This window comes from Dasypus novemcinctus, chromosome 13 (assembly GCF_030445035.2).
Source record: "Dasypus novemcinctus isolate mDasNov1 chromosome 13, mDasNov1.1.hap2, whole genome shotgun sequence".
Classification (NCBI taxonomy): Eukaryota; Metazoa; Chordata; class Mammalia; order Cingulata; family Dasypodidae; genus Dasypus; species Dasypus novemcinctus.
Window position 1 is genome coordinate 37,078,175 of NC_080685.1, and position 24,518 is coordinate 37,102,692.

Below are 24,518 nucleotides of genomic sequence, written 5' to 3' on the forward strand. Positions count from 1 at the left end.
ATCACGGGGCTGAGGGGCATCTCAGAGGTTCAGCACAAACAAGATCAGCAGGGAAAGGGCCTGGCCCAGGGTATATCATGGAAGTCTGGACACTGGAGCCAGAGCCCTGCAGGCCCAGGGACATCTGCCTTCAAAGGCAACCCATTGTCTGCTCAAGCCCCTTTCAGGCTAGCAAAGGAGGAACTGATGCTTCCCCCAAAGTCCCCATTTTGGAATATATTAAGAAACTCAGTTACCCTTTACCTGGGTCCTTAGACACAGGGCCTCAATTACTGGATACCTTGGATAACTGGTCACTTGTCATAGATAATAATAGAATTCTGAGCAGAGGAGGAAACTCATTTGCTCTTGAACATCCTACAGGGGGATTCAGAGCAGGAGTTTCTTGACTTTCCTTATCTCTATTTTAGAAATGGCCAATGTGTCAATACTTTATTAGTATTTCTGTGTTCAGACAATTATTACATTATATTGTTATGAAAATAGGAGCTTGGCTTTCAAACACCTTGTTAACTAGAAATCTCATTAGTTTATGACTGTTTCAGAGATCTTACAGTATTTGCTCTTTCTTTTTTTAGCCAAATTAAATAAATAATTACATGGAATTACTAAACTGCTTAGGGTGAATGGTGTTTTATAGCTATTGATTCCTCAGATGGGTAGATATGCATTCAGCAGAAGAACACAAAAATTTTGCAGCTTTTCTTGCTTAAAAAGAAAAGCAATGTCTTGGTTTTGATCATTATATTATGGTTATGTAATATGTTAACACTAAGGGAAGCTTGGTGATGCATATATGGGAACTCTGCACTGTTTTTGCAACTTTTTTGAGAATCTGAAATTATTTTAATATACAAAGTTTAAAAAATAATTTTTAAAAAGGTACATGGTTGTAGAACAGGAGTTCTTAATCAGGGGTCCAAAGACCAGGTTGATAGAAAGATTTCGGGGGGCCCGTGAGTTTGAATGGAAAAATCAACTTATTATCTTTTTTCTCTGACATCTAACTCAAATCTAGCATTTCCTTCACTTACAAAAGTATGCAATAAATTAATTGCAGTAGCATTCATTTCACCTGACTGGCAGAGGGGTCCATGGAACAAAAAAGCTTAAGAACCCCTGCTGTGGAAAGTATTTTTGTTAGTAGGGGTATAGCCATTTGTTTCACACTGTTCATCAATATCAATCACTTGCAGTGCCTGAGAGTTTGATTTGGTTCCTTCAAGGAATCCATCCTCCTTGAAGCCTGACTGCAGTAATAAAAGATTTGTTATACTTGCTCCAGTGAGGCCCCGGCTCCAGCTTCATAGGCCCCTGACCTGGAGTCACAGAGCCTGAGGTCAGAGTTACAGAGGCTGGACTGCACTAGACCCAATGAAGGAGAAGATCAATGTTATCCAGAGGCTCCTGAGCCCTGGAGCTGCAAATATCTATGATCCCACTCCTCTAAAATGTCCTGCCTGAAACTATGTTTGTGTTGGGGGAAGGGGAGAGTAAATTTAAAACTTCTCCAAAAATAAATTTCTTATTGAAAAAAAATGTCCCTGGACCAGGAGCAGTGACATGGCCTGGGATGCTTTTAGAAATGCAGACTCTGCCCCAACTCCCGAACTGCTGAGTCAGAATTTGGATTTCTATACTATTTCCAAGCAATTTGTATGCACTTTAAAGTTTAAGAAGCTCTGGTCCACCCATGAGATACACACTTCAGGGAAGGACATCCATCCGCTCACCTTTGGGTGCTTACTTGCCTGTAGTCCTGTGCTCTGGATGATGACAGTGGATAAGAATGACATCAGGACAGAGATCCTGCACCAGAGAGCTAGCTGGCTCTTTTTCTCATTTCTGTTTCCTTCTCTGCCTTCTCTTCCTTCATCCCAGTCCCTTTTCTATCACCCCTGATATTGTTCCCCCTTCTTCATCCTCCTCCCACCAGTCCTAGTATTACCAGATTTTGTTTAGGTTCTTAGCTGTGCTGCAGAAATGAATTTCAAGAGCCCGACAGGTGAGTTAGGCCAGTAATTTATTCAGGTAGGGAGGGAAGAGACATAGGAGAAAATAACAGAGCAGGGGACCCAGGTAGAGAGGAAGGGGGTGAAAAGGGATAAAGAGGGCTAATTTACAGATTACAATTCCCCATTATAGATTATAAATCCCCAGGTTTACTTGCATGGCCACGTGGCAGAGGAAAAATGGCAAGAGGAGCACACAGAGGGCAGGAATAGGTCCAGAGACAAGAGAGCAGGGTAAGAACATGCTCACGCCTCTAGTTTGCTTTATAAATTGTTAATTATTCCACCCCTTTGCTAATGGCAGGTGAGGGGTTCCAGTTCTTTGCTGCTTTGATTGATTACTCCACACATCAATCCTCTAGTGAGGACCCAATGATAAAGTCCTTAGGGAACATCCGGGCATTTTCCTTGCTCCCAGAAGAAGTTTTGTTCTGGGTAGCAGAATCCTGGGGGTGGGGGTCTTCCAGCAGCCATCTTGGGGGTTACTGATGTCCACGTGGACTCTCTGCCAGGTTCCAGATCTGTCTATTAATTCCCTGTCTTATTACCTGCTTCACTAGTCCATTTCCAAAATAAACTAGGTTCCCTTCCCTTTGCCAACAATCACAGAGACCCTGCTGGGAGGGCTGAAACCAGGCAGGCCATAGGTGCGGGGCTCCACTGAGCAGTCAGGGTGCACCAGCAGAACCCAGGGCCTGCCACTGCCTCTGTAGAAGAATCACCACCCTGAACAGAGTTAAAACCTGGACAAGGCAGTTCAGGAAGGTAGACACTTGATGATGGGGACTGGGAAGGGACCAGCCCATCCAGTCGTTCCCATAGACCCACCCTTGCTGAGTTCTCATACCATTCCCCCTCCCTGCCCTTCCACCAGTGCTACTCAACCAAGGTCCACCACCTCGTGCCAGTCTGCAAACTGGTTTTACAAGTTCATGGCAAGATAAGTAGAAAAACTGAAAACAAGAATTTGGAAATTTTTATATCAATCAGACAGGGTAATTTTATATTTGTTTAATATAATCATAAAAAATTAGGGCTTGTGTTTTGTATGTCTTTTTAAATTTTCTTTTTCTCTTAATTTACTTTTATTGTATTCTGCAAAAATATAGATCTACAACAGACTGGAAATTAAAAAAGAAAAATGGGTCCTTCACCACGAAGAGGTGACCATCTCTGGTCTACACACACACACGCGCGCGCGCACTCACAAACATTCAGGGACATTCTCTCACACCCTCTCCCTCACACACTCTCCCACACACACATTCACATACACACACCTCTCTGGCACTTTGCTCTCTCCCCAGAGCCTCTCACCACCTCACAGATACTCTCTGCTCTTTTTGCACAGATATAAACATCCTTTTGCCTCAGTCTGGAAAAGAATAGGTTGGGTTTTTCCAAAATGAAAAATTACTAAAAAATAGAAGAAAGAAAATCTCCCCCAAAAAAGAACATAGAGAAAGAAGAGCTTTCAGAGGAGAGCCACACTCTTGGCCCAGACTCCCACTGGTTTCCCTGACAGCACACCTGGCCCCGAAGCCCTGTTTCCAGTGCTCAGTCACTGGAGCAGGAGCCGACTTCTGTTCCTAGAGTGTGGTGGGCAGGGGCAGGTGGGCCACCTCCAAGGGAGAATGGAATGTAACGGTTCCCCAGGGACAGACTCTCCCCACACAGAGGAAGGATGCACTGGAGTGGACAAGAGGGTTGCCCCCCACCCCTCCCTCTCTAAGCCATCTCCAGCCATCCCCAGCCTGCTTCAGCTCTGCTGGCTGCTGGACTGCCCTTCAGCAGCCCCCACACATTCTCAAGGCTCTTGTGCCAATAAAGTTATTTTTCTCTCCAAGGCAGAACTAATGCAAACACTTATCCAGCAGGGGTGAGCAGGCTGTGCCTCCTCTAGGGACCTGGGCTCTGTGGGGTTCACACTGCTTACAGGGTAAGAGAGGAAAGAACTCTCAGGCTGGGTTCTGGGTGAGGCAGGAGCCTGGGGCAGCACCTCCAGGGAGAGTAGAGAAAACTGCAGCTGGGAGCCTCGTGGCTGCCCTCTGGTGGCCCTCCGGGGGAGTCAGGGACTTGAGCACTGGCCTGCACTGTCCTCCGATGCACTGATTGGACAGCTTCACCCAAAGACGTGATTAGAGACCTAGTCCTTTGTCTCAGATATGGCTGTACAATTTAAATGCAAACAATGAAAACAGAGCACGTGCAGCCATAAAAAGGAATGAAGCTCTGATACACGCTACAACATGGATGAGGCTTGACACACCACATGGAATGAAATGAGCCAGACAGAAAAAGATAAATACTATATTATGTCACTTATACGAACTACCTAGAAGAAGCAAATTCATAGACACAAATAGTGGATTCAGGTTACCAGAGGCTGGGAACAGGGGTGAGGGGAAGAGGGAGCTATTGCTTAATGAGGGCAGAGTTTCTGCTTGGGGTGATGAGAAAGTAGGAACAATTGACAATGGTGATGGTGTGACCCAAGGTTAAGAATTAAATAATCATGATGACTGAAAAATTATATAGATACTTTTTAAATCAGTCAAAAGTGTTCATATCTGAAGGTCTAAAACTGGCTAGACTTACTTCACCTTTTGTACGTGGACATTTCAGACTAAAATCCTGCCATTGTAATGATTACACCAGACAGATCTTACCCTTGTATATGAACTTTTCTATTGAAAGGGTGACCACTCCACCTTCCTCTGTTTGAAAACCAGATGAAAAGCCTTGTAGCTGACTGCTTTCGGGTATCCGCCTCTCCAGGATGCCTTGATCACTGACATGGCTGTAACTTGGAAACTCACTCCTGGTCAGTACCTGCCCCCATCCTGGTTCAGCCTCTTAATGCTTATTAATGAAAGAACCTGTACAAACTCTACCCCTGTTACTCATTAGCATTCAGATGTTATAAATTACTAGAATTTCTGCAAATCAGGAAGGCAGTTGGGCGATGAGGCCTACTGTGCTCCTTTGCTTGCACAACCAAATAAACTCTCTCTTTGAAACCCCGGTGTCTCAGGAATTGGCTTTAAAGAAGCACTGGGAGAAAAGAACCCGCTTTTGCTCGGTATCAGTGGTAGCACTGAGGCAGGCCAGTTTAGGGAATGGGAAGACGAGTCTAAAACCAGGCAGAAAAACAGGGCTGTGAAACACGTGGCCATGGAACCCCATCTGAAAACTCCCTCAGGGGAGGACCCAGCCAGGAGAACTCCAGGTGGAAGGATATTTCCCCCAGAGTCAAGGGAAAGCCCCAGATATCCTGAAGGGGCCTCACCATTGGGCCCTCTGGGGAACTGACAGGTGGGGTGATCAATCAGAACAGCAAACAGCTGGGGCCCCTCCCCCAAATATTAGCAAGGGGCAGAATAATTAATGGCTTAAAAAGTAACCACAAAAGCAAAAGCTCTCTCTCTCTGCGTAGGGCAGCCTGCACCTGTTATTTTCCCCCATTTCTATTCTCTTCTCCCATTTTTCTTAATAAGCTACTGGTGTAACTAAGCCATCATATTCTTACGTTCTTTTACGTAACATAGCCAAGCACCTAGAGGAATCCGGCTTCAGCACAATAGTGTAAATATAATGAATAAGACAAAACTGTACAGTTCAAAGTCATTAAAATGGGAATTTGGAGTTGTATATATGTCACAATAAAAAGGTTTTTTTGAAAGTCATTTAAAAAAAAAAAAAAGCATGCCCCTTCCCTGAAACAGGCAAGTCACACTATTGGAATTTCTTTCAATTCCAGGTTTGTTAATTTGGATTTGGTTGGGAAACAGGATCCTCTGTATTATTATTCAAATGAGCACCCACTAAACAACCTTGTGTCCTTCACCACGTTATCAATTTTGACTATCAATTGTTACAGGGGTATACAAGACACAAAAGGACCCATGCTTTTTCATCTAATAACTGGGATATTTTGGGTCCTGCACACATTTCCTAGTGCCTTCAGCACCGCTTGAAGAAGCTGTGGTTGTCAGAACCTAGAGCAGTCAGCAAGTCTGCTTCTTCAGCTTCTCTTGCTTCTCCATGCCTTTCTCAAGAGATCCTTCTCTAAAATTGTTTGAAAGAACAACCCAGCCTATGTTGTCTTCTTTCCCAGGTGGGGTATAGATCAACAGTATTGTTCTTTTTATCATCACTGTCATCTTCAATAGGAGTTCCTGACCCCAAACAGCTTACAGACAGTATATAGTCACGGTTTATATAGGCACGGTCTATAAATGTTTGTTTAAAGCATTAGTGTACACAAGGCAGGACTCCAACAAAGGCTTGATGAATACATGAATGAATCAATTTTTCCGGTTTCCCCTTGTATACCTCAATAGAGCACAATCTTGGCATTGTTTTTTTGTTGTCGTTGTTTTGTTTTTGTTTCTTAATGCAGCCTTCTTTCAAACCTCTGAGATGTCAAAAGCAGACCCCACTGGAATTGCCAATCTCCTATGGGCTGCTTCATCCTGCTCCCTCTTTCTCCTCTCTCCTCCACCCCTAGGTTTTCAAAAGTCCTACTCCTATTTACTTCCTGAAGGGCTCCTGTGAGGCGCAAGTGCAAGTGAAACTCCTGGGAGACAGGGCCCTCCAAGCACACACACCAGTTCCTCTTCAGGCTTTTCCAAGCTCACTCAGCTAGGAAGGGGCTCCTTCCAGGGTCTTCTGTTCCAAAACCCAGCCTTCCTGCCACATCAAGGCAGCCTCCCTCCCTGGCTGACAAGGGAGGGCAGTGCATGGGCTCTCCCGGCCCAGAGCATCCTTTGGGGCTAGCCAGTGCCTGGTGGGATCTTATGGGCTGATGAATCATGCAGCATCTACTCTGCAGGACCTGCATCGGGTTCTGCCTGCCCCTCTCAGCCCCCAACTCTGCACCATCCTCGTGAAGCAGTGCCCAGAAGGTCTGCTCACACCCAGTAACATCCCTGCCCTCTTTTCAAAGCTCCTCAAATGCCTGTTTAACGTCCCTCCTTCCTGCCTGCCTGTGCTTCCTCTGCTGCTTTCCTGACTTCTTCTCTCTCCCCCTTTTCCCACCACTCCCACTGGGAGAAGCCCACCCCATTCTACCCTAAGGCCTGTCCAAACAGTGAGGCCAAGTGTGAGTGGCCTGGGACACCATTTCACATCCTGCCAGGATTGCACCAGGCCGGATCTCTGCACCAAAGGGCTCCAGGTTAATCCAATTCAGGCAACTCCTGTGGCCATGGCTAACACCTGCTCCCCCATCCCTGGCCCGCAGTGAAGGTGGGCTAATGGCGGGTGCTGCCTTGGCAGCAGACTCAGGCTTCCCACAAGGGCCCAGGGAGGCAGCTCAGAGCCCTGGCTGCCAGCTGCTCTCTTAATTAAGGGATGCAGGAGAGGCCCCTTTGAACTCACCAGCTAATTTACTGGAGTGCACTCCCCCTGAGGCTGGGTAATTAATGTGGTGTGAACCAGTGATTAGAAGAGAAGGAGAAAGCCTGCTGCAGACTTAACCCTTTCTCTACCTGTGCCTCTAGCGCAGCCTTCTTCAGCCCATCTTTCTTTGGTCACCTCAATGGCAGGAAATTTTGCCCTTCAGGGAGACTGGGTTTTTGCTGGTTCTCTCCTGACCTTCCCTTACCGCTTCCCCCAAACGCCCCTCAAGTAAAGGGTTTCCTAAGAAAATGGCAACTCATTCCTGCTGGGATGGATCACTGTGGGCAAGTCTTTGTGCTAAGAGGGAATTTGGATCTGGCTCTACTCCAGCACCCCAGGGCCCTGTGACTCCAGGGTCCTGACACTTCAGAGGTGTTCAGTCAATTCAAGAGAATATTGGAGGGGTCACTCCTGGAAAGCCTGTTCTTGGGGATGCCCAGGGTGCAGAAACAAGGAGGGCCTGAGCCCTGCCCTCCTGAAACCCCCAGTCTGCTGGGATAAGAGAGTCAGAGAAGGATGCAGCTCACACCTCAAACACACCTTTACCTGCAATTGTGCAGGGTTCCCCTCTGACCTCTCTGGCAATGAATAGCAATGGTTGATACTTGAATGCTTACCATGTGTGACACTATTCAAACAATTATATGTCTTCGTTCATTTGGTTTGAATTCTTAGCATCCACGCTGATCTGTGGGTACTCTTTAAAGCCAACCTCAAATATCACCCCCTGCACTGAGCCCTCCCCATACCTCCCAGCCTCCCATGGGCTGGGCCAAGCATCTGCCCTCTGACTCTCATGGCACCCCTTACACACAGTTGGCATTGCTCTTTCCACACTGATTGTAATTATTGGGTTACATTTCCATCTTCCCCAATAACAGAACTCCTTGAGGACAGAGGCAATGCCTTTCATCTCAGTGTCCCAGCACCTGGCACATAAGTAGGTGCCCAATAAATGTCTGCCAAGGAATGATGAAATTAATAGTGTCATCATAAATGGCCCCCGTCCCACAGCCAGGCAACTTCCAAGTTCTGTGAGGACTCCTTTGCTTCTGGCCCTTTAACTCTAGATATTTCCTTCCTAGTTCAGGTTCTTCTCAATTTTCCCAGGACCATCTCAAAGTCCTCCAGGCTCTTTCTCTCTGATCATTCCCTTTTGCCCTTCTCTCACTAGCTAGTTACTCACAACTCAAACTGTCAACAGCTCCCTCCCTCCATGCAGTGCTTCTCAGAGTGAGCCCTCTGGCTTCAGTATCCCTTGCAGCCCCTGTTAAAACTACAGATTCTTGAGCCCCAGCCCAGACCTACTGAACCAGAATCCATAGTATAAAGGCTGAGAATCCAAATGTTTAACAAGGTTGAGAGCCACTGATCTCCAGAATAAAGCTTTCCAATACAATACTTTCCAATAAAGCATTCCAATACAGGCATACCTCATTATTGGGCTTTACTTTACTGTGCATTGCAGATATTGCGTTTTTTACAAAATTGAAGGTTTGTAAATGCATCTGATGGCACCATTTTCCCAACATCATGAGCTCACTCCATGTCTATCACATTTTGGTAATCCTTGTAATATTTCAAACTTTTTCATTACTATATGTCTGTTCTGGTGATCTGTGATCAGTGATCTTTCACCTTAATCTTGTGAGTGTTTGGGGGTGCCACAAACTGCGCTCATATAAGATGGCAACCTTGATAAATGTTGTGTGTGTTCTGATGGCTCCATCAACCTACAGCTGCCCATTTCTCTCCCTCCCCTCAGGCTTCCATAGTCCTGAGACACAACAGTATTGAAATTAGGCCAAATAACAACCCTACAGTGACTTCTAAGCATTCAAGTGAAAGGAATAACTCTCTCACTTTTAATCAGAGGTTCTTACCTTTTTTGTTCCACAGACCCCTTTGCCAGTCAGGTAAAATTCATGGACCCCTAAGTCCATACTATAATGAGTATTGTTTAATAAATACATCACACCCACACCAACACATCCCCAAAAGAATGGTTTTTTTTAATTTAAATGCAAGCTTACGGACCCCTTGTTAAGAACGCTTGCTTTAAATAAAAAACTAGAAAACAAGAAGTTTTGAGAGGAAGACATGTTGAAAGCCAAAATAGGCTGAAAGGTAGGCATGTGGTAAACAGCCAAGTTGTGAATGCAAAGGAAAAGTTCTTCAAGGAAATTAAAGGTGCTACTCCAGTGAACACATGAATGATAAGAAAGTGAAACAGGCTTATCGTTGTTTTGGAGAAAGTCTCAGTGGTCTATATAGAAGATCAAAGCAGTCACAACATTCCCTTAAGCCAATGCCTAATTCAGACCAAAGCCTAACTCTGTTCAATTCTGTGAAGGCTGAGAGAAGTGAGGACGCCTCAGAAGAAAAGTTTGAAGCTAGCAAAGATTGGTTCATGTGGTTTAAGGAAAGAAGCCATCTCCATGACATAAAAGTGCAAGGTGAAGTGGCAAGACATCTGCTGATGTGAAAGCTGTAGCAAGTTATCCAGAAGATCTAGCTAAGATATTTGACAGAAATAGCTACTCTAAACAACAGACTTTCAATGTAGAGAGAACAGCTTTGTATTAGAAGAGACCATCCAGGATTTTCATAGCTAGAGAGAAGTCAAGGCCTAACTTCAAAGGACAGGCTGGATCTCTTATTATGAGCTAAGGTAGCTGGTGACTTTAAGTTGAAGCCAATGCTCTTCTACCATTCCAGAAATTCTAGGACCCTTAAAAATTATGCTAAATCTACTCTGCTTGTGTTCTCTAAATGGAACAACAAAGCATAGATGACAGCATAACACTTTACAACATGGCTTACTGAATATTTTAAGCCCCTCGTTGAGATCTACTGTTAAGAAAAAATTTTCCTTTTAAAATATTACTGCTTATTGGCAATGCACCTAGTCACCCAAGAGGCTGATGGAGACATAGAATGAGATTAATGTTTTCATGCCTGCTAACATAACATCCATTCTATAGCCCATGGATCAAGGAGTAATTCTGACAGTCAAGTCTTATTATTTAAGAAATACATTTTGTAAGGCTATAGCAGCCATAAATAGTGATTCCTCTGATGGATCTGAGCAAAGTCAACTGAAAACTTTCTGGAAAGGAGTCACCATTCTAGATGCCATTAAGAACATACATGATTCATTGGAGAAGGTCAATACATCAACATTAACATGAATTTCAAAGAAGTTTATTCAAACCCTCATGGATAACTGTGAGGGATTCAAGACTTCAGAGGAGAAAGTAACTACAGATGTGGTGGGAATAGCGAGAGAACTAGAATTAGAAGTGGAACTTGAAGATTTACTGAACTGCTGCAATCACATGATGAAACTTGAATGAATGAGGAGTTGCTTCTTAGGGATGAGCAAAGACAGTAGTTTCTTGAAATGGAAACTACTCCTAGTGAAGATGCAGTAAAAATGGTTGAAATGACAACAAATGATTTAGAATAGTCCATAAACTTTTTTGATAAGGCAGTGGCAGGATTTGAGAGGATTGACTCCAATTTTGAAAGAAGTTCCACTTTGGGTAAAATGCTATCAAACTACATTTCACGCTACAGAGAAATATTTCATGAAAGGAAGAGCCAATTGATTTGGCAAATTTCACTCTTGTCTTATTTTAAGAAATGGTCACAGCCAACCCAACTTTCAGCAACCACCACCCAATTAGTCATCAGCCATCAACATCGAGGTAACACCCACCATCAGCAAAAGGATTATGACTCAGTAGGCTCAGACGATGGTTAGCATTTTTTACAGTGATAAAGTATTAAAAACAAAAACAAAAAACTTTTTTTTTCAGGTACCATGGCTGGGGATTGAACCCAGGACCTCATACATGGGAAACTGACTCTCAACCACTGAGTCACATTAGTTCTCCACCAATAAAGTATTTTTTAATTACATTCATTTTTTACGCATATGGGTAAGCCAAAAAAATTCCGTGTGACTCGCTTTATTGCTATATTCACTTTATTGTGGTGCTCTGAAACTGACCCCACAATATCTCCAAGGTATGCCTGTACTTAATCCACTTTTCAGGGCCTCCGCAATCTCATCCACAACCTCCCGTTCCACTCTGACGCGCTTCAACCCTAATGGATTCCTTGCTATTGTCCTTCATTATCCCTGGAGCTTAATTTGTATTTTCTCACCACCAAGGCTTTGCCCACCCCGAACCTCTGCTCCTCTCCTCTTTTTTTCAGCCCATCCAAATCATGTCAACCTTCAAAATCCAGATCAAATTCTACCTTCTTGGGAAACTTGCCCTGGCCCATATTAAACCAATATAGTACTGAGTATCTGCCCATTTACACAGAAGGTGCCTGCCTTGTGATAGGGCTTTGCACACCAGGTATGTCTTGTTTCTACATTTCAGTTGTGAGTACATGACGGGTGGGAAATCTATCCCAAAATCTTTCTGTGCACCTCTTACCTCATGCCTAGTTCCTCTCCAGGTCCAAAGTAAAACAGCCAAGTGACTGACAGGCCAGGGGTGCTGAAGAACCAGACTGGGCCAGTAGGGAGGGAAACAACACCTTCTCCCCAAGACTTCTCAAGTGATTCAAAGGGAGAGTGAGGAGACAGCTGTGGCAAATTAGACCATGCTCTGAAGGTCAAGTTTCAAGTCCCAGCCCAGCCATTCTGTGACCTCAGCAAGGTGCCCACCTCACTCTAATTTTCAAGTGTCCCCCATCTCTAAAAAGGTGACAACAATATTCTCTCAGAGGAGAGTTGAGGGACTTATGGGTGCCAAATATGTGGCCATGCCTAGTGAATACTCATTAACAAATATTCTTTAAATATCTGTAGTGTGCCCCACACTGAGGAGGACACAGACAGGGTACAAGACCTTGCTGGCAAAAATAGCCTGTGGAGACCAGGAAATGGTTACAGAACAATGTATGAGTAAAGACAGAAGGGCAGACATCCTACTTACTGGAGCACAGAAGAGGAGGTTTCCCATTCAGGCCTGGAAGGTCTGAAGGAGGGCTCCACTGACACAACTGTGCTGTCTGGAGGGATAAATGGAACACCCTGGTTGTGTCTGGTAGAGGAACAACTAATACAAAGCTTAGAAGGGTGACATAGGTGGCTCTGAGAGTAGGTAACCATGGCTCAGTATGTCTAGAGACAACAGAGTGGAGGTGGATGATCAGCCTAGAAAAGCAAGAGAGCCTTGAAGGCTGTCAAGGGCTGGAGCCCTTATCCTGAGTGCACTGGGGTGGCCCCAAAAGAATTTCAGGCACAGGAGAAGTGTCTTGCTCAGAATTGCTCTTTCTGGCTACACTGGGGAGGACAGACAGCTTTGGGCAGGGGTGGATACAGGGAAGCCCAGCAAGTGAGCGAGGAGGGTGTAGGCTTGTGTGAGGGAGCTTGTTGCCTGAGATTGCAATAGCTAACCACGGCCATGTGAAAGAGGCTGACTTATAAGAATCTGTTCCTGAGAAAGCCCAGCTAGACCTCCAGCCAATTTCCACTTTACTTTGGACATTTTCACTTTCGGGGTATCTTGTTCTGAGTCAAGATTCCTCCTTGTAGACATGGGACTTTCCAGAAGAACCACAGTTCCGTTTGTGCATCCACTTGGCCTGGAATGTTCAGGACTTGAGTTGTTGTGAGAGTTTGCCTGCCTCTTCAGAGAAGGGTGGCCATGTGGTCCCTGAAGAGTCTGCTTCTCTGGGAAGGTAAGTGAGGCTGGTGGGCGACCTGTCCTCAGAGAGCTGAAGATCACTCTCCAGCTGCCTCTTGCCAGATATCTGGGCAGGGCCCTTCCACCCTGAGTGAGCACCCAGGAGCTGGAGAGGGGCTGGGAAGATGGAAGCAAGTTCCTGGGCAAAATTAAAGTTAGACAGATGCAAAGATGCACAGCTCTGGGAAAGAAGAGGCAGCATCAGTGGACACACCCACAAGATGCATGGTCTTTCATGACCTAAGGCAATTAAAACCAAGGCCAGTGGTGCCTAGTGGTTTGGAGAGATGGGTGTGGGAATGCTGAGTGGTCTGGCAGTGTTAACATATGAACTTTCTAAATATAGATTGGAGAGGGATGGGGATGGGAGAACAGAACAGGGCTCCCTACCATCTGAGGAATGTCCTTCCACCAGCCTGTGGGAAAGCTGGAGGCTGGGAGCTTGTGGTCCCTCCCTGCAGGTCTCTATAAGGGGAGGTAGACATAGTTGAGAATGAGAAGCAGGAGCAGGGTAAATATGGACGACGTGAGTTTGGGGGTGGTTGATGAGGGTATGATGTTGGAATGACTGATACGTTGGGTCTTTCCCAACACTGCATGATCCCGCCATGTTGTCTGTTATCTGAGGTCACTTCCTTGGTGAGTAAGTGAGTGAATGATGTGACAAGGGCCAGCACTGCAGAGCCAGGAGATGAGAGTGGAGGATGGCAATGACCAAGACACTTTTGTTTACATCAGAGACTCATAGGGACTTAGAAACTGCTTTGTCCAGTGTCCCCTACCCCTGGGTTCCTGGCCCTGAGGTCTTGAAAGGCCCTGAAGTTTTCTTCAACCTTTCTAAATGTGTGGTAGAAACATACCTCAGCCCTCAAAGTAGGCCTCAGTCTGGTTTGGCCAATAAAATCTTTCAAATCATTTGGCATGTGAGGGGCTCTTAATGGTAAAAGAAATCAGTAGGACTGATCTGGTGCAAACCCAGTACAAGTGAGGAATCTGAAGCTAGAGTGGGGGGAGAGATGTGGCTAAAGGCCACAGGAAGAATTGGTGACAGCCAAGGCTAGATGAACCCTACGAGTCTTGATTAAAATCCAGGGCGATCTCTTTATATGTTATATCTCTATTCTGCATTAACCCTGAAAGCCATCACCAGTCAGGACCAGGGAGGGGAATAAGATGGATGAGAGACAGGATCTGTGGCTGGCTGAGAGTCCATCCAGAACAGGCCTCCTCAGTCAAACTCCCAGAACCAGCCCTTATTCTGCCCTGCACCCCCATGCCTAACACCATGCCAGGTCCAGGGAAGTCCTCAGCAAATCCATTCCTTCATGCAGTAAAAGGTACCGAGCTTCTCCTACATCCTAGACAGTGGTGGGCACTGGGAGCCCAAAGATGAAAAAGGAAGTATCACTGCCCTTGAGGAACTCACAGTCTAGTGGAAGACACTGACTCATAAGCTGACAGTAATAACAGAAGGATAAGATGGTCATCGTGGTGAGCCCAGAACAGGGGGGACACAGAGGAAGAGCATGCTGCCCAAGGTGAGGGGAGGTCAGGGGGTGGCAGATATCAGCCAGAGAAGGAGCAAGAGGGCACTTCCAGGCAAGGTGTCCCCCACACGCCTCACACTCAATATGCCCCCAGCTCCCGTCAGCATCTTGCTGTCCCACCACCAGGTCTGTTGTTTCTCCTCCAGTGTTCCTAGCGACAGAGAAGGGCGCTCAGTGGACCTGAAGGGCCTGGGAGCCATCCTTGGCCCCTCTTTCAACTTTGCTGCCCAAATCTAATCTATCCCCAGTCCCCCTGATTACTCTTGTCTTCATCTCTCCATTGCTGCCACTCCTCCACTCCTGATTACTCTTGTCTTCATCTCTCTCATTGCTGCCACTCCTCCACTCCTGATTACTCTTGTCTTCATCTCTCATTGCTGCCACTCCTCCGCTCCCAGGGGCCACCTTCCTCAATACGAGCTCCCGTCTCCTCTCCCCTGGATGAGTATAAACAGCCTCGGTCTTGCCCCACCTCGAGAGTGCTCTCCCCTCCTCTGCTGGTGTGATCTTTCTAAACATGCTTCTAATCATGTTACTCTCCTGCTTGAAACCGAGCCCTCCCGTGGCTCTAAGAATAAAAGCCCAAACTCCAATGTAGCTTTCAGGACCCTGCAGGATCCCACTCCCACCAGCCTCTGCAGTAATTTCTCACTCCCCCCACAGAGAACTACTTTCAGTTCCCCAGTGCACCTGCTCTCTCTCCCCAGCCTTCGTGCATGCTCCTGCCTCACCCACGGCACTTCCCCATGCCCCTGCTGCACTCTGCTTGGCCTGGCTGACGCCCACTTCTTCATTTCCTCTCTGAGCCCCCAAGGCCACAACAGGACTCCCCAACATCCCTCCTGTGTTCTCCCTCGGCATCCTGTTCTTCCCCATCCTAGTACCTGATATATTTTAATTGCTTGCCTAAGTGCCTGCCTTCCTCTGTGAGAGCCATCATCATGAGAACTGGATTCTCTTTTCTGTCTTATTCCCAGGACCTGGCGCGATGCACTCCCAAACCAAAAGGAGGGGGTGTGGGTGGGGCACCCTCATTAGCGCCACACAGTTCAGCTGCCTGCTGGAGAAGGATGAGGCCCAAAGGGCAGGCCAGAGTGACGGGTTCTCTTTACTTCCAGCCCTGCTGCCCTTTGCAGTTACTGAAGCCCAAGTGCAAGGACAGGTGGGGGGCTCGGTGCTGCTGGTGGCAGAGCGCCCCCCTGGATTCCAAGTCCGCGAGGCCATCTGGAGATCTCTTTGGCCTTCAGAGGAGCTTCTGGCTACATTTTTCCGGGGCTCCCAGGAGACTCTGTACCACTCCCGCTTCCTGGGCCGGGCCCACCTGCACAGCAACCTCAGCCTGGAGCTCCGGCCACTGGTGTCTGGAGATAGCGGTAACTTCTCTGTGCTGCTGGTGGACACGGGAGGCCGGGCTCAGACCCAGACCCTGCAGCTCAAAGTGTACGGTGAGTGCACCTGACACCGGCTCCCCACCCTACGACCTTCCACGGGGCACCTGACAGGTATCCTGAGTCAGGGGAGCTGGGAGCACGGGATCCAGAAACCTCGGTACTCTGACCAGCTTAGTGACCAGGGAACAGCTGCTCCCGGGCAGGCACATCTAAGGAAACCTCCCTGGGGAGCTCCTATCTGAGGCAGCCGGGCTTTGCCACCACGTTCGTGGTCCTTGTCTGAACTCCAACTTGGACTTCAGCTTGGACATTTCTCGTTTCAGTGACCTTGGACACAATGCTTAATTTCCCTGAGTGTTACCTTTCTCATATGTAAAATGAGAATTACAGGTCACCATGTAGAGTACCTCTGAGGGTGAAATGCATTGATGTTTGTGAAAAAGTCTAGGACAGGACTGATATATGTCACTGATTCTAAAACATCACCATAGCTGATAAGGCATGGAATTATTTTATGTGCCACTAAGAAAGAAAAAATGTGGTTAATTTAACCATGACACAGTGGGGGTTTTTATTTTACAAAATTAAATTATAATTAAACTATAATTAAAATTATAGAAATTTTATTTTATATTTCTTAAAAGAGCTCCTTTTGATGTACATAGAAAGATTTTTTTTAAGATTTATTTATTTCTCTCCTCCCCCCCACCCGCCCCAGTTGTCTGTTCTCTGTGTCTATTTGCTGCACCTTCTTTGTCCGCTTCTATTGTCGTCGGTAGCACGGGAATCTGTGTTTCTTTTTGTTTCGTCATCTTGCTACATCAGCTCTCCATGTGCGGCACCATTCCTGGGCAGGCTGCACTTTCTTTCACGCTGGGTGGCTCTTCTTATGAGGCGCACTCCTTGCGCGTGGGGCTCCCCTACACGGGGGACACCCCTGCGTGGCAGGGCACTCCTTGCACGCATCAGCACTGCACATGGGCCAGCTGCACACGGGTCAAGGAGGCCCAGGGTTTGAACCGCAGACCTCCCATGTGGTAGGCAGATGCCCTAAACCCTGGGCCAAGTCTGCCACCTATAGAAAGAAAGATTTTTAATTGAATATCATTCAAGGGTTGTCTTGCTTATTCACCACCCCGAAATACACTGGTTATTTTTTCCCATTCTTTCAGCTGACAGCCCTTTGATGTCACATGAATCAGTGATACAGTTGCATTCAGCACTTAGCTAGAGAGTCTACATCAACTCAGGGCTGGCTTGGACCTTTTTTTCCAGCAACTCTACCTCTACCACCTCCACCTCTACCACCATCTCCACCACCACCTCCACCACCTCTATCACTTCTATGACCACCTCCATCACCACCTCCATCTCCACCTTGACCACCACCATCTCCACCACATTTCTACTAATCAAGGAAGTATTTGTGAGGTACCATAATCACTCTTTCAATAAAACCTCAGAAATATGGAGTTGGGGTAAATATCTGAACTTAATAATGGGGAGCATGTACATGTGACAACATAGATGAACCTTAAAAACATCATGTTGAATAAAATAAGCTAGCGACAAAGGACAAATTTTGTATATCACTTACATGAAATAACTAGAATATGCAAATTTATAGAGAAAGTAGATTACAGGATACCAGGGGAGGAGGTAAAGAATGAGGAGTTAATGCTTAATGTGTACAGACTTTCTGTTTGGGGTGATGGAAGTTTTGATAATGGTTAGTGGATGGTAGCACATTGTGAATGTAATTAACACCACTGAATTGTATACTTGAAAGAGGTTAAAATGGGAAATACTATGTTGTGTATATGTGACCACGCTAAATTTTTTTTCTTTTTAAATGGGAAGTAGGGATGGCAGCTGGGAAGAGGGAAGCAATGAAGGAGACAGTGGCACTGAGCAAATTCAGGAGGAGACTTCAGAGACAGCGAGTTGCCTGTCCTTGGGTGAACCGCTTGGGGTGCCTTTGTGGAATTCGATGGCTGCCCTTCTGGATACACACAGCACTGTACAGGCCGTGTGGCTTGGCAAGCAGAGGGCTGGCTGGATTTCAGTCCTCCCCACTCCTTGCCCCTCAGACCAATGTCCTTGTGCAGTAAATAATCTGCACAGCCACACAGGCAGCACTGTATTCTGTCCCTCTCTGAGTGTCAGCTGCCACACATGTGAAATGAGGACACTGAATGCGAAAATACATGCAGCACCCACACCGCTAAGCTCTAAAATGCCTTGTTTTCAGCATCTGAATTATGGATTTTAAGGAAATTGCTGTTCTATTGCTTCCAGATACAAAGCATGATTAGAACTTATTACACAGAGCCGCCAAGCAGCAGTCCTTAGGAGCCCTGCCTTGACAATAGATAAGAATGATTTGAATTAGCAGATCTCTTACTAGAAATGTCAATGGGTGTTTCTACTGTGCCTGATCGTGTTTGAAAGCAGCTTGTCCTCATAAGTAGTGTAAATATTCCCCCCTGTAATCTTGGTTTATACTATTTGTGTATCCAGCAAATCTCTTCTTTTTTTCAGATCACAAATCCCAACTGATTGAGCTGGTATTAATGAGGTTTTACTCAGCTTAATTTTGCAATGCTGTCAGAAACTGAACTCTCCTGTTGTCACCAGAATGCTCTCCTGCCGTCCCACATTGCCACTGAGGTTCAGGATTCACTCATCAACCTACATAGAAAAGGGAAGCCACAGCCTGAGACACTAGGGCACCAGCTTGTTTCATGGCCCATTTCTCAAGCCCCTACTCTTTGCCAGCCCTGGAGAGCTGGGGTTATTGAGATAACAAGACAGAGCCCCTGTTCCCTGGGCTCCTCCCCACAGCGTTTTCCACCTTTATAATTATTTTCTTAGTTATTTATAATCACTTGTCACTATCTGTCTTCCTTATCAAACTGTAAGCTCCAAAAAGCCAGGCATGTCTTTTTCTTGCTTGCCTTAATAAATGCTTTGGTCTCTCATGGGCTGACTGACATATAGTGAGAGAAGTGCTACAACAAAGGGATGGACAATGTGCTTGGAGAGCTCAGAGCCTTACCTGGACCATCAGGGAAGGTTCCCCAATCAGGGTGTTAAGCAATGTGTCCAAACTGGGCCTTGAAGGATGGATAGGTGTTTACTAGGAGGACAAGGCAGGAAAGACATAGGTGCCCAGATGAGCCCTATGAGTGCATGAAAGATATGGAAGAGCATGACCTATTTGGAAGAACCATAAATTAATTAGGCTGGGTGGGGAGGATCAGCAGGAGGTATGGCTGAAGTAGTTGACATGCAGTTCAACTTCTGTCCTGTGGGCAAGGAGAAGCCAGGCAAGGTTTCTGAGCAAGGGTAGCCTTGTCAGTTGTGACATCTAACCACCGCCAAGGATCCCAGAGCCAGAGCTGTGAGCCTGGCCCATCTCCCCTTAACCTCCATCTGCTCTTCTCTTCTTGCCCAGATGCAGTGCCCAGGCCCCTGATACAAGTGTTCATCTCTGTAGCAGGGGATATTCAGCCCCCAAAGACTTGCAAAGTCTTCCTGTCCTGCTGGGCCCCCAACAGCAGCGATGTAACCTACAGCTGGCGGCAGGAGGGGACCACCGGCTTTGGTCTTGAGCCCCGTGGCCTCTTCATGGATGGACAACTGCTTGGGCTTTCACTGGGACCTGGAGACAGGAGTGTGGCCTATTCCTGCATAGTGTCCAACCCTGTCAGCTGGGACTTGGTCACAGTCACCCCCTGGGAGAGCTGCCTCCGTGGCACAGGTATTCCAAGGGTCTGCGGTCAGTGGGAGAGGTGGCTGAGGGGTTATAAAGCATCAGGTCCACCTCTGACCTTGCCCCTCTGTGCCCAGTACCTGGAAAGGCCTCCTACAAGGACGTGCTGCTGGTGGTGGTGCCGGTGTCACTGCTCCTGACCCTGGCCGGTCTCATCTCTGCCTGGCACTGTGGACCCTGTTCAGGTAGGAGGTGAGGTGGGGGGCATGGTCTGGGGAGGAGGCCAGGGCTGAGCCTGATCCTAAAGTGGCTGCAGGTGATCTGCCCCTCCTTTCTATCCCTGCTGCATCTCTTAGCCCTTTCCATCCCACACTTGGCTTTCCAGCCACGCTGAACTACTTGAAGTTCTGTGCTGCTGTTCTTCCAGTGAACTACTCTCGTGCACATCTCTAGGCCTTTGCACGTGCTATTCCCTTTGCCTGGAGCACACTATCACTGATTTCCCTCCCAAACCCCCTTCTTCACTTGTCTAGCTCCTACTCAACTCCTCAATCCTCAAGACATGCCTGTTCCACCTCCAGAAAGCCTTCCCTGACCTCTCCCTCTCCCTCCCACAGATCCCAGGCTGGATTACTGTTCTTCCTTTAATCCCCATTGCTTACCTCAATCACTGCACTTAGTGTGGTAGAAACAGACACACTGACAGGCTAGGAAGGAAAAGAGGGTTTTTTTTGTGGGAGGGAGACCAGAGATGTACATTCTCAGGTCAGCCTCCCTGGAATGCAGAAACTCTAATATTTTGTATCATCAGGATGTTAATGGACAGCAGGGGTGAAGCTGGACACAGTTTCCTTCATCAGTAAACATTAAGGGGTTGCATATGGTGGGATGGGAACAAACAGGGTGAGTTACAAGGTTATAATCATTATCATTATCAGAGGTCAAGATTCTGGGATAGGAAAGTGCAGAGTAGAGGTCAGTCACTGTGTTTTCCATGTGGATATCAAACAGGAGGGTGGAGAGGTTATTCACAAGGGAGAAGCTAAGTTTTCTGTGACCATTAAGGGTGAGACCTATTTAGAATGACCATGATAATAGCAGATCTAGGCTAATTCCAGCCAGGTTCAGCAATTTCAGATACTAACCTTTTGCTATTTTTTATAATATAAGGGCATCTATATAATTCTTAACCCTTGGTTACAAAGGTTTAGTAATATTTAAGCTACACTGATTTTTTCTAGTCCTACAACTGGCTTTGTTCTTCTAGCATATTGTTTTCAAGCTGCAGGAAAGGGCAGCTTGTCCACCAAGGAGGGACAGAGAGGACGCGATGACCTGGCAGAGTGGAAAGGCTCTGCGCAGAGGCCAGAGGCCAGGCCCACCTCTGCCGCCTGACTTCTGGCCAGTCATTAAACTGAATCCATCCCAGCTCTAACTGTCCATACCTTCCACAACTAAATTTATTGCAGTTGCAGAACAAAGGGAGACATTAGGAAGAACTTTCTGTTCCTAAAGAGTCTCCCTGTCCAGGGTCTTGAATGACCAGGACAGATATTGCTTTACCCAGAACGGTCAGGAGTCAGAGGTCTTGGGCCAGGCCAAGGACACTAAGATTCCAAGCACAGAAGGAAGAGAAACTTTCTTTCTGATCTCCTCACCAGGGAAGAAGAAGGAAGTCTGTGCCGATGGTGTGGCTCCAGAGACAGAGAACCCCCTGGTGTAGGGTCTGCCAGGGAAAAGGACACAGGCTGATGCCCAGATCCTCAGGAACTGCACTGCTCGGGCACACGAGGCTCTGGGGCGTCGCTGCTGCCTGGAAACCACCAGATCTTGTGTCTTCTGTGTGTCTCCCTTCCTGCCCCCGGGAGCAACCTGGGCAGCATCCCCCTGGGGCACCACCTCCCACATCCTCCCTGCTCTCGCCCCACTTCGCATGCCCTGGCTCGGGGCTGGGCCAGAGGGACCTCACAGGAAGCCCCTCGAGGACTCTGGACATGCAGGATGCACAGGGACATTGATTGCCCAGAGCGTTTACAGCCCCCACCACTCTTTACAAAGGATTCACTGACTAGCACCAAAGGATTGCCTCCAGCCTGGGTCCTGAGCTCCTCAAGACAGGAGACATTCGAACTAACAGATGCTCTGAATTGCCCACCTGCAGCCCCAGTCCCAGCCCCTCCAGTTTGAGATCTGGCTGCTCCAGATAAGCAAGGCCTTATCATAAGGAAAGGTCTAGAGAAAAGGCGACAGTGAGATGTTGGGGGTAGGGTTTCCTTTTCTGGCTTGAAGGACTTTCCAGTCATCTGAGCTCATGGCCTCTCAGAGGTCACATACAGTCATAGACCACCAGGGCACGAGTGACATCTCATGACTCGACGGATGCCATATCCATACTAACACTCTCCATCTCCACTGACCCTGGCACCTCCTGCATGGTCTGGGAGTGGGGGTTAAGTTTCTCTCCTCACTCTATAGCACAGGGACCAGGAAGAGACCTGGAATTTGCCCCAGCTAACAGTAAGGTTTTGCACAAGTTGAAGAAAATCAGTTCAACTCAGGATGGGTCTTTCTTTCTGCCTGAGACAGGGAGAGCAAGAAGCCAGGAGAAGCGAAGCCAAAGGAAAATCCTGCACAGAAAGAGTGTGAAGCATCCTAGAATCTGCCGCACTCATTTTCAGATGTAAGAGCAGGAGATCCACCCAAGTTCAAGCGGGCATAAACCCCACTACTCCGTGGGAAGTTTGTCAAGGTCACTTTGAAAGAAGAGCATGTGGGATGGAAGCAATTATTGTGGCCAGCTTTAGAAAATACAAATGTCCACTGAGTGATTTATCTAGAAAAGTTCTGCACTATTACCACTCTTGAAAAAACTGAACGAGTTAAACTTACACTTAGGGATTAGTAGCTGATAAGGTTCTGGGTTACCCCTTGCCAGGGGAAACTGGAATTTTTCTGAGACCTCGCTCAAGTCTTAATAATAGCGAGGAAGAAGACCTTGAAGAAGCAGGTAGGTTTTGAAGAATTTTCCCAGGGGACTTTCAATTACTTTACCTGGATGTCAGTCCTGCCCAAGGGACCCCTCTGCTCCCCACTTCCTCAGAGGCCACAATGCATGGGCAGTGACTTCACCATGGAAAATGATCAGCACAACTGATCTATTCCGCCTCCTATCTACTCCGCCACTCAGCTGCTCCTGGATTTTTGCAGCCTGCTGGCTCTGCTAAGGAGCCCCTGCTGGTCCCCCAGCTTTGCCTCATCCTCCTCTTCCCCCAAGTTGACCTGCCCAGTACACATGACCTCCCCAAATGATGGCTTGCATTACCCCACCTGCCACCTGGGTGCAGTACCCATGTCCCCAGGACCTTGTTAGGGGAGGAAGAAAACACAGGCCCACGCCAATTCCCACTTTCTTCCCTTTGTCCCCAGTGCCCCACCTGAGAGCAGAGCAGTTCTCCTTTCCCAGGGTAACTCAGAGACCTCATTGAGACCGTGGTTTTGTCGTATGGTACACCAGGGTCTTTTAAAACAGATCCACGCTGCTCAAATAGACTAAGCTCCCATCCCCAGTGACTCATTTGTCAGTGACTGGGCTAATTAACCCTTCACTGAAAGGTTCACTGAAAAACGCCAAATGCTTCTTTCAACTAAATTTTGTGCCAGCAAGCATGGGGATTAATGCGTTAACAGTCATACAACCACAGTGCTATGGTTCTTGGCACTGTGAAATCTGTAGCAAACAAAGCAAAACCCTTGCTTTCGTGGAGTTAATATTCTAGGTGATATAAATAAACAAGTAAGTGTGTCTTAGATCAATTGGGGTCTATAAAGAAAGATAAATCAGGGAAACAGCTGTGGCTCAAGCAATTGGGCTCCCCATCTACCATATAGGAGGTCAAGGGCTCAATTCCCAGGGCCTCCTGGTGAAGGCAAGCTGGCCGGTGCAGAGAGCTGGCCCAAGTAGAGAGCTGGCCTATGCAGAGTGCTGGCCTGCACAGCAAGCTGGCCCGAGCAGAGAGCTGGCACAGCAAGATGACACAACAAAAAAAGAAACAGGTGAGAATCTATAAGATACACAGCAGACCAGGAAGCTGAGCTGGTTCAAGAGATTGAGCACCTCTCTCCCACTCCAGAAGGTCCCAGGATCAGTTCCTGGTGCTGCCTAAAGAGAAGACAAGCAGACACAGAAGAACACACAGCAAATGGACACAAGAGAGCAGACAAATTGGGTAGGGGAAGAAAGAGAGAGAGAGAGAGAGAGAGAAATAAAGGCATCTTAAAAAAAAAAAAAGAGTGAAGCTGATGTGGCTCACGTGATAGGGCCTCTGCCTACCATATGGCAGGACCTAGGTTTGAACTTGGGTTCTCCTGGTGAAAAAGAAGAAGAGAAAGCACGCCTGCGCAGCAAGCCAGTGCCCACATGGTGAGCTGAGTGCCTGTGCAGCAAGAGTGCCCACGTAAGAGAGTCACGCAGCAAGATGATGATGCAAGAAAACAGAGACAAAGGGGAGAGTCAAGGTGAAGTGCAGCAGAGACCAGGAACTGAGGTAGCACAATTGATAGGGAACCTTGCTCCACATCAGAGGTCTCCAGGGCCGAATCCCAGTGAATCCTAGAGGAGAAAAATGAGAAGAGAAGATAAAAAGAGAAGCAGATACAGAAGGTCACACAGCGAATGGACACAGAAAGCAAAAACAGCAGGGGAAGGGGGGAGGGGGAGGGGAAAAAAAGACGCAGCACCT

At 47.1% G+C, this 24,518-nt stretch overlaps 1 protein-coding gene across 1 annotated transcript; it reads left to right on the top strand.

Moving 5' to 3' along the window:
- Nucleotides 1-12,979: 12,979 nt before the first annotated feature.
- On the top strand, nt 12,980-24,067 carry SLAMF8 (SLAM family member 8). The gene is made up of 5 exons (XM_012524201.3): nt 12,980-13,121; nt 15,792-16,118; nt 19,522-19,827; nt 19,917-20,024; nt 21,441-24,067. The coding sequence occupies exons 1-5, from the start codon at nt 13,088-13,090 to the stop codon at nt 21,500-21,502; spliced, it is 837 nt and encodes a 278-aa protein (XP_012379655.1). The 5' UTR covers nt 12,980-13,087; the 3' UTR covers nt 21,503-24,067.
- Nucleotides 24,068-24,518: the final 451 nt, after the last annotated feature.